The sequence below is a fragment of the Lepisma saccharinum genome, chromosome 6 (assembly GCF_977018435.1).
Source record: "Lepisma saccharinum chromosome 6, izLepSacc3.1, whole genome shotgun sequence".
NCBI lineage: Eukaryota > Metazoa > Arthropoda > Insecta > Zygentoma > Lepismatidae > Lepisma > Lepisma saccharinum.
Window position 1 is genome coordinate 35350852 of NC_139234.1, and position 12662 is coordinate 35363513.

The following is a 12662-nucleotide window of genomic DNA, read 5'->3' on the forward strand; positions in this document are numbered from 1 at the left end:
TTGTAGGGATGCCACTTGTGTTCTGGCATAATCCTGCTAATCGAACTCTTGCTAACACAATATTAGGCGGATAGTCGTCGAATACTTTTTTCACGAATGATGCCAGAAATGCCGTTGTTGTTTCTTCATCCGTGGCTGTTTTTGGTCTTCCCGATAGACGTCTATCGTGCACTGCACCCGTTTCTTTAAACCGCTTCATCACATTGGCCACACTAACATGCGACACTGGCGGCCTAAGCGGATGTCTTTGATTCAAGTCATTGGCAATGTCCCGTGAACTGCTTTCAGCGGAAATGAGGATGATCTCAATTCGTTCCTCATTGGATAACATCATGTTCTTTGTCACTTACACTTGCAACAAAAGAGATATGATATCAGTTATCAGAATTTCCATACTTTATCAAACGTCATCATTTATTCAACATTGCATCAATAACTTTTCACAGATTAAAGATATCTGAAAACTGACTTCATATTCTTGTTTCTGGTGCAATTCTAGCCTAAAATTATGTGCCACACATATACCTTCCCATTTAAAAAAAAATGACCTTCATCCAATATGGCGGATACCAAGATGGCCGCCGCCATGGTCACCCACAGCAATCATGTTCCCCCTACCCCTACAGTATTACTATATACTCAAATCATGGCAATCTCTGCACTACACGTCTCTAGGACGGCTGTTAAGGGACTTTTGGGACACCCTGTATTTCATAATTTAGAACTGACATTATGGAAAACAGCTTCACTATGTTCATTCTGTTATATATGAACACAAAAAATTATGCATTTAACATTGGAAACATTAACAATATTTTACATACTGCTCAATGGAGTTTTCATATTAATCTCTTGAATAGGCAATATTGCAAGTATGTATTCAACAGGGCCTTTTTAAATTTTGAAACTCAAGTTCTATGGAATGCAAATTAAAGTTTAAAATGACAATGTTACAACGATAAAAAATTAGCCTCTTACAACAACTTTACAAGTGCGTGATATTTTAAACAGATTTTCGACTACGCCAGTTAAGAAAACATACCATGTATCCACAGGAATCGAAAATGAAAGACATTGGATTCAAGAAATTCAACATTAGATATCCATTTTACGATCAAGCCTTCCTAAAAACCAACCTTGATGAACTGGACTGGCTTGTTGCTGGCCTGGAGTACACAAAACTGATTGTAGAATTTCAAATCATGAAATTAATTGTCCTTTATATATCCTGGTAGGATCTTGCGCAACAGAAGTTTGCCTGAAAACAACAGAGAAAACAATGTTATTTGTAAAGCAAAGAAAGTTAGGTAGAAATATTTTGTCATTTTTCTGTAATTTTCTTAAATGTTGTAGTGTAAATGATGAAAATAATATTTTAGTTATTGAGAGAATCTTTGGAAATTTTGGGGCTGATCTGACACCCCCTTGAACTAATGCTAACACACTTCAAAATTTTCACTGGCACCGTACTTGACCATTTAACAATCAGGGTTTAAAAGTATTGGTTCACGGTGTCTACCAGTCTGGAAAATCTGGGAAAGTCCAGGAATTTATTTTTTCTGGGAAAGTCATGGAAATTTACTGTCTGGAAATAGTCTACATTTTTGTTGTAGGTCACTAAATGTAGGATCTTGAACATAGAAAGGAAGAAAGGACAAGCAAAAAATTTAAAACTTGTTGACAAACTATCCTTCAGTATAATATACTGACCTTGACCAGTTCTTACAGTAAAATTTCAACTATTTTCATTTAGAAATCTCTTACAATAGGTGACTATGCGAATTTACCATTTCTTGTTGCTTTTTTAGTGTCCGTTTGATAGTTATTGGGAACAATATGTGTGTTATTAAATTGTAATATAATTATTTATTATTTTTTTAAAAAAATAATTCTTTGTTGATCATTAGTCAATGATCAAGTCAAGTATCGCATAAAAAACACCCCTGATGATTGCTTCCCTTCAGTTGCTGTTGAGTTTCCCTTCCCTTTATTACCTTTACATGTGAAGTAGATATAGCAAGATTCTAAGCATGCATATAGCTGAAATATAGTGGCCTTCTTCCAGACATGTACGCTATTGGCCCAATGGTTTGGTCTGGAAAATTTTGGTTCTTGGTATGGGAAATCTGGACAAGTCAGGGAATTTTGTTTTCACAAAATTGTAGACACAGTTAAACAAACTCCTAGGAATGTTGACACCCTGTTGTACAAATGTTTGGTGTTCTTCCAAGTTGTAGAAATATTTGTTATTCTTAATCTGTGTAATTTGGTATGTGTTTTTTGTGTTATTTAATATTTAAACCTATTACTGATGATGTCACAGAATAGTGACTCACTTGTATGTATATATCTTGTAAAACCTGTTGCCATGGTAATTATGGACTGTTTTATTTTAAGCTTTTGGCTTTGAGTTTTTGTGAGTGTGGTAAAGAGTGGCTATGCTGAATTGTAAGATACTGTTATTTCTTTGAAATTTCAAGGAACTATGTACATAAGTATTTTTATCTTGCTAAGTAAGATATACTCCTTTTTCTTAGTAAAAACTTGGCTGACTTTATTTGAACAACGGATGAAGAAGTATTCAATGTTTTTTCTCAAATTTCCTAATCTAAAGATTTACAATCAGCGAGTGTTATATGTACATTAACTGTGTGAAAGTAGTTTTGTGTGATAATAATGATAAACATCATGTTAACAACTATGACACCATATTGTGTAGCTTAAGTTATTTACTACTAGTATTTTATGCCACTGTATCATTACACTTTGTAAAGCACCCCAGTAGTATTTATTTTTGTGATTACACTCCTGCATATTACATAACAATTGAATTAATTCTTAAGTTACATTGATTTCACTATGAAACACACTGAAAATTTATGTGTTTGGGAAAAAAGGAATTTCTTCTTTAATCTACAAAAAAATTGACATAATTCTTTTTTCTTAATTAATTCCATTGGTTTATTACTTGTTGAGAAAATTAACTTGAAAGAGAGCACTGCACAAAGTCAATATATTTTAAATTTCCAATATTGTGATGAAAATCTTTGGACCCTGCATCCACATTTGTTTAAACACTTGTGTGTATGAAGTATGGAAAATTGTATACTTTTTTACACGGAAGTGAGATTCGATATTCTCACTAATCATGTAAGAATTATGTACACTAGAATGGTTCGCAATTTTTAATTCAAGAAATCTCATGTTGTCATATTCTTTGGATTTTGAAATTGGCAGAAGATTGATACGAACAATCTTTAATGATATCTTGTTTGATAATAATCATCGTTCTCTTTTCTTTCTCTCCTCTTTCCCTACAATTGCATTCATATCATATAATACAATAAAAAACTACTACACAAACATTTGGAATGCTTACAAACTAGTAAAAATAAACATTGTTGTAATTGTCTGCCATGGAGTAAAAACTCATTTTTTATCACAAATCTCTTTATTTCTCTATTCCCTTTATTTTTTTAAATGTCTACTTATAAATATAATTTATTGGGCTTCTATAAAATTACTACATCAATAGTTGTAGAAAGGGTCATCAAACAATGTTGTTAGAATGTTACTTAACATGGTTATATTATCTTAACAATTAAAATTTCATATGCATTGTCACGATTTAGATTCCTTCCCTCCAAAGCTGTAGGGTGCTGCGTAAGGACTTAATGGGACGAAATTTGTGGTATCTGGTACATCATCTTCGGATTCCTCCCTTTTCCTAACTGGCTTTGCATCACCTTGGCACTTGAAGGCAAATTTCAATTCTGCTTTGACCTCTGGCCAGAAGGGAATCTGCGGAAGTAAAGGAAAATTAGAATCAAGTAAAGTACTAACTATGGAAAAGGGAATAGGAAATATTTATCAGACAATAACAATATTGAAATATTTAAAGCCATAGACTGCATCTTCAGCATGAAGGATGATTAAAAGACTATCTGTGCTGAAGATACTTCAGTGTCATGTAATATTTCAATATTCTCATTGCTTAGTGTTTCCTCTTTATTATTATTATAATAAAGGTCAGCGGCCTTATTTCTTTCAACTTCAAGTTTGAGAAGAAAATTTTACCCCCTTCCCCCAGATCAAGGAGGTGCAAATCACATAGACAAACCAATTATTGATCATCACAGAGAAGAAAACCATAACCATTAGTGACATGATTGATAGAGAATACAAAAAATATGAAATTTTAGCAAAGAATTAAAACTATGACTGTTTTTCGAGTGCCTACACTAACAACCTGGTAACATAGCTTATGTTAACCTCCATTTTTTTTTTCAGGGGTAATTTTTGTATTTGTATACCTTTGCATGTGAAACTACATATGCTACTGATTTTTTTTTCTTTTACACACAACACAAGCTTTACTGTAAAATTCCCTTCTTCCATCACAGATTACAACCCCAAGCTGAACTTTAACTTCATTGAGTGTACCACTTTATATGAACAAAAGCTACATTTTATTTTATGTGGTTTCAGTGGAAAATTCATCATATTACTGAAATTCCAAAATGTGAATTAACACACAATATCTCTCGGTAAATATGTAGTTATAAAACTAAGCACTAGAAGAAAAAGCATTACACATTTCAGTGAAAGCATTTCATGTATATTGAGTATATTAATTTTAAAATATCTCATTTATTTTGAATATTTTAGTTTAGTGTGGAAAAAACAAGACTTCTTAATTTTGCAGTGGTAGATTTTCTAAAGATATTTAACATTGTGTGTTTATAAAACAATTGCACACTTTCCACTATTTTAATATAAGTTATGAAATATACTTCAACATTTTGTTTTTCCTGCCTAATTTGTATGGAACAAAAAAAAAGCATGCACATGTTTATAATAATCTTAGAGTATGGAAGCGAGAGCCTAAGCGTGTATTCTGAACAAGGAAACTGAAGTCGTGAGGGGAAGGAGGGGTGAGTTAACTGCCATCTTGGATACCACACTAGTTACAGCTAATACAATGGTGGAAGTAGTGATTAGAGGGTGGGATGTTAGTTTATAGTGCGTAATTTTTGGACATTATGATGACATTGTGAGTAGATAATCAATAAGAAGCCATGACTGCGAGCAGCTTTTGGATGCAACGAACACAAGTAGACTATTATTATTATATAAATAGGAAGACTTTGCTACTTGCTCTACTAGATGAGTGAATATTGAGAACAATTGTTTTCCACTATTATCATTATTATTTTAAATTTTATACAGTTAGTGTACTGAAATTCACATAATATAAAAATCAATCAAAATATATTAGCCAATATTTTAAGCATTCACAATTTTACACCTTCTTTACTCTAAGATCTTTGCACTACAGGTTTCAACAGCATATGTAGCAAAAACCTGCCAAAATATGTACATAACGTTGTAGCAAAACTCACTGCAATATGTAATAATATTTTTCGTAGTCCAAAGCCATTTCCTTCAATTCTGACCTTTTAGTAGGTTTGAATGTTTCTCAGAAATTCCGCCAGGAGCAGTTTCGGTTTTAAAGTTTCAAGAGAACAGAATTTATTTCCGAGATAGATCATTCAAATTCCATTAAAAAAATGGTTTGCTTTTATTTTACTTTGCCTTTTGCCATTTTTAGCTAACCATGGCAATGATGAGAAGAAATTTATTAAGGTCACACCCAATTACAAGTGAACTTGAAATGTCTAGTTGCGAGAATGCTAGTAGATCAATCAAAGAGCTCCATGACTGAGGCAACATAAAATCTGGTTACATTCAGCTAAACCTTTGTTCACAGCTCATATTTTCATATCAGTATTGTTTTCTGATTGATTTACGGGTGTAGAGTTGTAATGTAACTCCTATAATGCTTAGATTGTCATTTTATGTAACCCTTTTTTTCGTTGAGATATAATGCAGTCATTATGTATGGTAAATGATCATGCCCCAGCATATAAAAATGTCTAGTCATTTTCACATCGTGAAGGCACAATGGGCTCTTATGGACAATGCTTTTCTTATGGCAAAATAATGTGTGATGTTGCCAAATTATGTGATTTATGTGGAAGTAAAAATAATTACAGTAACATACGAAATTTGCTGTAGAACACTTTGGTGAAGATAAAAATTGTTAACTTTATTACATATTATTTTAAATAAATAAAATGCAACTTTTCATTGAAACCATTCAGAACGTTAAAGCATGCCATAAAATCGGAGGAATCGCTACGGAAAACTGTGCAATTGTCACTGGTGATGGTGGTGCTGAGAATTTATCAAGATTTTTAAAAATGTGTCTTAAAAAAATAAATTGTCGAATACAATTTGTGGATTTTTTTATTGGTACAGTGGAAAATGTCAAATTTGTTTCATAAGTCTACGTTAAAACTCACAGCAACAAAGTTGTAAAGATAATGATGAAATTATTTCTTGTCTTCACTCAAAGGTCCCCAGAAGCATTACTTCTCTGTAAATGTAGTTTGTTTTTATGCTGATCAGCGCGAGAAGTAAGGAGACAGGTTGCTGTGAGACGTAGGTATGTGGTATCAGTTGGCATGTTGCATAGAAAGCAAGGGCACCTGCAGGATTTTTTCTCAGGGGGGTAAGATCATAGAAACTTTTATTATTATTATTATTGCTATTATTACTGCTTTTATTGTTGCTATTACTTTTGTTCTTACTACTACTACTACTTCTACCACTTGTGTTTTTTTAAAAAAATTCCATATTCTGTATATCTATATACAATTTGCATAACTGTATACTGACAAAAAGCTGTCATTATAGTTAGATAATCAGTGTAAAATAGACTAAGCTTAAATATAACCCTACTTCAAATAATAATAATAGTAATTTTTGTTATAAAATATTGCTACAATTTCACCATTCGAATTACATGAACTCTTTCCAGAAATCTCAGGGGGTGGGGGGCAAGTGCCCTCCCTGGCCTCTCCCTGCAGGCGCCCTTGATAGTAAGTGTTACCGATGAAGAGAACATTTGTTATACGTATAACATTTAGGTAAAACTGTATTACTGATTTTAACACATTTGATAAATGAATGTTACTTTGTGAAATAGAGAAATTGCGCTTGCAATTCATAAGAGTCTCCCCATGTTTCTTTAACTCTCGTTAATAATAATAATAATGGAAAACTAACAACTATAACAAAGGTAACAATATACAATAGATAAAACATGCTTATTGTGAAATGAATGCAGCACGGTGATCCCTGCCAGTGAAAAGAGCCAGAGCACCTTAAATGGTAATACCAGGCAGTTTCTCCATAAGAGCCATTGTGCCTTCACAAAGTGAAAAACGACTCTAGACCTGTTTGTATTTTCACCAAAATTAATTGCTAAGAACAAAGTGTTATTGTTTCTGATGATTTAAACATAACAGCGTTATTTTTCCTGAGGAAATTCCATCTTGCTGAATGTTAACAAATGGACGCAACAGGTGGGTGGTACTACCGAACATGTCAGCCACCGCAAGCTATTTTGGCTTCAGCTGACATAATACATGCCTTCTCTCTATTCCTTCTATACTCTAAGATGATAATATCCACTTCTATGCCTTCTATATCAAATCAATACCATAATGTTTGATATTATGGAAATATTCCTATTGTAATCAACATCTAAACTTTGATATTTTTAAACTTTATGAACTATTTTCCTGTAGTTTACGGTTATTACAAGCATAAGAAAACAGTTTTTTCTTTGTGACGTTTCAGGAGAACACACGCTCCTTTCATCAGACATTTATTTTTTGTTCATCATCATACAAACTATCCAAATATTTAGTTGAAAGACTTGCTATAATTAAACAACAAACACCATTCAGTGTTAAAAATGCATATGAAGTGAAACAGAAACTAAAAAATATTGTTTGGAATAGTGAGTATCGTATTGCAAGTTTTGATGTTGAAAATTTATATCCTAGTGTCCCAATAGAAGGTGCCACAGATGCATTACACAGATGGCTTATTGAGATGAAGGTTAACCCAGTAGAATCATGGGAAATGGTTCGATGGTTTACTGTATGTGCAAATTACAATTACTTTATATTTGATGGCAAAATCTATCAGCAAAATAATGGTCTATCAATGGGAAACCCAGTATCCGGAATCATCTCCAGCATTTTCCTTCATTACATAGAATCTCCAATTGTTAATGCGATTGGTGCGGATATCAAACTCTACATCAGATATGTAGATGATGTGCTAATTATTGCTAAAAATGAGAACACCATCATGGACGTATTTAAATCGTTAAATGAATCACATCGTCGCATAAAATTCACTTGCGAACCCATGAATAACAATGTAATTTCTTTCCTTGATCTGCAAATTAAGACAACTGACTCAACAATTCAAACATCAGTCCATAGAAAAAAATTAGCGGGGGAAAAATACATCCATGCCAAATCAGAACATTCGCGTATAACAATGGATAACATATTTTTAAATTTTTTCCTGAGAGCACAAAGACTATGTTCTAATAATGAGGATATCAAAAATGAAGAAGAAAGGCTCTTTAATATAGCAAAAGAAAATGGCTTTCACACTAACAGAATAAACCAAATCAAAAAACAAGTTGCAAGAAAACTAAAGGAAAAGAGAAATACAGACAAAGATGAAAAATCTGTTGAAAAGAAATTTGTGTGCATTCCATTCCACAAGGGATTCTCACATAAAATTGCAAAAATTTTTAGAAGTTTTAATTTCAAAATTGTTTTTAAATCACCAAGAAGTTTGGAATGTACATTTAATGAATTCAAAATGAGAAACTCGCTACCAGATGTGGAAACCACAGGAATATATAATATAAGTTGTTCATGTTCAAAAGATTATGTGGGACAAACAGCAAGGAAAATGGCAATAAGATGGCACGAACATGATTTGGACATTATAAATCTAAACCCAAGAACAGGTTTGTCAACTCATATCATCGAAGAGAAGCATTTGATTAAAAAGAGAAGGGTTTTAAAAAGATTAACGGGAAACACAGAGTTGAATGTCTGGGAAGCCTCGTTCATTGCAGAAGAACACTGGAATAAGTTAAATAATGAAAATGGTAACATAGATCCAGTGTGGAGTTTTCTTTTTCACAAATGGAGTAAGCCACCATCTTTAAAATTTAATGTAACAGAAAACATCAAGAGACTTTGTGAAAACAATGATGAATTTGAATTACCTGATGATATTTGGGATTCATAATTTTAAAAAAAATAAAAAATAAAAAAAATTCTAAAATAAAAATAAAATAGACTGCTTTTTTCACAGTTAAGTTGCTATATTACAACAATGTAACATTGACAACATCCATTATATAACAGATTCTTTTTGTTTAAAAATTACTAACCATTGTTATAACTGTATCTTTAGTCAAAATGAAAATAAATGTCTGATGAAAGGAGCGTGTGTTCTCCTGAAACGTCACAAAGAAAAAACTGTTTTCTTATGCTTGTAATAACCGTAAACTACAGGAAAATAATTCTATCATGCAAGCAATGCGTACATACAAGAAAAACTTTATGAACTTTATGGAATTAAAATATGTGACCAAATAATTTTGAATATTTTTACTAATATAATATAATCTGGTTTTTCTTGTATGTATGCATTGCTTGCATTGTAGAATTATTGCATTCTTATGCTTGTAATAACCGTAAACTACAGGAAAATAATATAATCTGTCTCCTGTTAATTTTTCTTACATGCAAGCAGCAAAAAATGTTTATTTCATTTTGAAATGCTCATTTACATTGATTGTTTCTTGACTTTGGTACATGAAAGACCTCACTGCCACACAATAAAGGACATAGCTAATTCGTATCTCACAGATATGTGGATAGTGCTCACCTCTTCCATTTTTAGATCCTCAGAATATTATATATACTGTGCCCAACTGTTAATTGAAAATAACAATAGTATAAAATTCAAGTTAATACTTTTAAAACAAAATCATAGAAAACACTTTTTCACAAAATTATCAAGATTTGTTACTTTTTCGTTCAACAAAAGTTTTGCTATACTAGCTTGCAGAGTTTGAAATCTTAAAATTTTATGATGTGTTTTCTACATTCAAAACACTTTTTATTAAATCTTTTTTTTTCTTTCTTTAGAAAAAAAATATTTGTTGTTAGTGCACTTACTCTGTCTTTCTTAGTAGTTTTCCTTAATTTATATAAGAATTCCAAGCATGCTATAATGGATGCTGCTCCTACACCTCCAATCAGCACCACAAACACACCCCCTACATTTGCAAGACCAAGCTCTGCCGCTGCACCACCACCAGATGCTGCAGCCTGAAAATATTGAGGAATAAAGTATTTTAACTGATCAAATGACAAATTGCATTGCATATCATATAAAAATTACCTTTTTGAATTCTCTAATGCAATACAATAAATATAAGTCAGTGTGGTTGGCCATATAGCACACAGAACAGTGAACCAACAATAATATACAGTATTAATAAAAACATGTAACAACAATAATAAAGAGTTGACAGTTAAAAATAATAATGATTCCCATTTTACCACTCCTTAATGCCACTCGCATCCCCACAATTTGGGGAATTTTTTATTTAAAAAAACTTCAGGAAATTTTGGAAATTGGCATATCCTGTCAGATCTCTAATTGCTGATAATCAAAAAGAAAGGTCCCCTCTCAAAACACGAACAAATAACAACAATCCACTAACGTTTCACATACCTGCATTTAATAATAAAGGGCGAAAGTATCGGGTGATTCCCTCATTAGAGGCCCTTTTGTCTATAAAACTGCCATTTACTTAAAGTTTGTCTTGGAATTTTGTATGCACATACCTTCAACAATGTAAAACAGGATCTAACCCCTCACAATAGGTTTGGACTCTTCCAGTGACCTTCATTTGCTTTGTTCCACGACAATTCATCTCTGTAGTGTTGGCTCGAATGTATAGGGATTGCAATGTACACAATCAAAGAGCGTGTGTTCCTCGTTCATAAATACTGGCCAACTGGTTCATTTAAAGCATGTCAAAGGGCATTTCAGACTGAATTTCGTGCGAGACGTGTACCTTCAAAGTGTTGTATCCAGAAATTAGTAAGAAAGTTAGAGACAACGGGAAGTCTTGTCTCACAGCATTCAGGAGGCTGGAAAATGTCTGAAGAGACAAAACAGGATGTAAAGGAGCCATTACTGGCATCACCATCAAAATCATTGCGAAGACTTCTCAAGAAACTAATATTCCATGTGTAAAAAAAAAATCAAAACTACAAGCTTACCATGTGTCATGTGTTCAAGAATTGTAACAGACAGACGTGTTACAATTTAGTACCACCTGACAGGAAATATGGATAAAGTAAACAGACTTTAGCTCTCTACAACAATTAGATTTTTTTTCTTTGTTCATTGTGGCACATTTGAAAAGCATGTACCTGGAAAGCCTGCTCCACAAGAGGGGTAACACATGTGAGAACTTCTGTTCACTAAAGGTTCAGTTAATAAACAGGTATAAGTATAAGTATGTTTTTTGACATTAATAGTTATTTCACTGCAGTTACTGTTTCTGAGAGTATGAATATAAGTTCATTTCATGTAATTAGAACAATGAGTACATTTCAATTGGACACAATCAAAGTTTGTGCACTTTATGCTTGGACAGGCTAATAAGATCTGGACCACTGTGCAATGTAGGAAAAAACCTTTTCATCAGGTATTGAACCTGGAACTCTTTGGTTAAAAGTCATGGACACAATCACAATTGCTATAAAACTATAAAAGATATGAGATTTGAAATGTAAAGAAAAAACAATGATCCAATGAATATTTAAGGGTTGTTTGACAAGTAAGTGGACTGGGCCTGTGGTTTTGGTGTATGTAGAAATATGGAACAACCAATTGTGTTTATTCATACACTTGTCTGTTGCACATTGTTAGTCATCTGTTTTATTTGCAGGTAGACGTTCAACACTCAAACATGAATGATTGCTCCAGATATGGGCAATGGTGTGAGATTCAGTTCCTCTGTGCTGAAGGTGTGCAGCCAGCAGAGATTGTTTGCTGGATAAATGTGGTATATGGGGACAAAGCTTTGCTTTTAACCTGCGAACAATCTCTGATGGCTGCACACCTTCAGCACACAGGAACTGAATCTCACACCATTGCCCATATCTGGAGGAATCCATCCCTGCACTCATTCACGTTTGAGGGTTGAACGTCTACCTGCGAATAAAAGAGATGACTAACAATGTGCAAGAGACAAGTGTATGAATAAACACAATCGGTTGTTCCTTACTTCTACATACACCAAAACCACAAGCCCAGTCCACTTATTTATCAAGCAACCCTTATACTTAGTGATCCCTTTCCAAGGGGGAGGGTGGTAATTGCTGAAGTTTCGAATGCCCGAACAATATGGCCATGTTACTGCAATCTATGTGTTCAATATCATTCAATGTATATTATCTTTTCAGATATTTATTGGCCAAAATTTACATTAAGTATTGTATGTAAATATCATATTGTTATATTTTGAGGAAACCAGAGAACAATAAAGGGATTAATAAGTTTACCATTCCTGACATGCAAGATCTTCATTTACATAAATGTGTCTTTTGATTTAAGAAACTGCCAAATATATTACAAATGTGCATTCAGAAAATTACTCTTGCTTTATTTACACATGATGAGAAGAGTTT

General features: G+C 32.9%; 1 protein-coding gene across 1 annotated transcript in view; it reads right to left on the bottom strand.

The window, feature by feature from the left end:
- Positions 1-3438: 3438 nt before the first annotated feature.
- The window catches only part of LOC145988686 (glutamate receptor ionotropic, kainate 2-like), a 202025-nt gene continuing 192801 nt past the window's right edge, over positions 3439-12662 (bottom strand). The window contains exons 17-18 of the mRNA XM_083123764.1: positions 10131-10283; positions 3439-3801 (exon numbers count right to left, since the gene is read on the bottom strand). Of these exons, the coding sequence (XP_082979890.1) occupies positions 3622-3801; positions 10131-10283 (333 nt within the window). The 3' untranslated portion in view covers positions 3439-3621. The remainder of the gene's footprint in view (positions 3802-10130; positions 10284-12662) is intronic.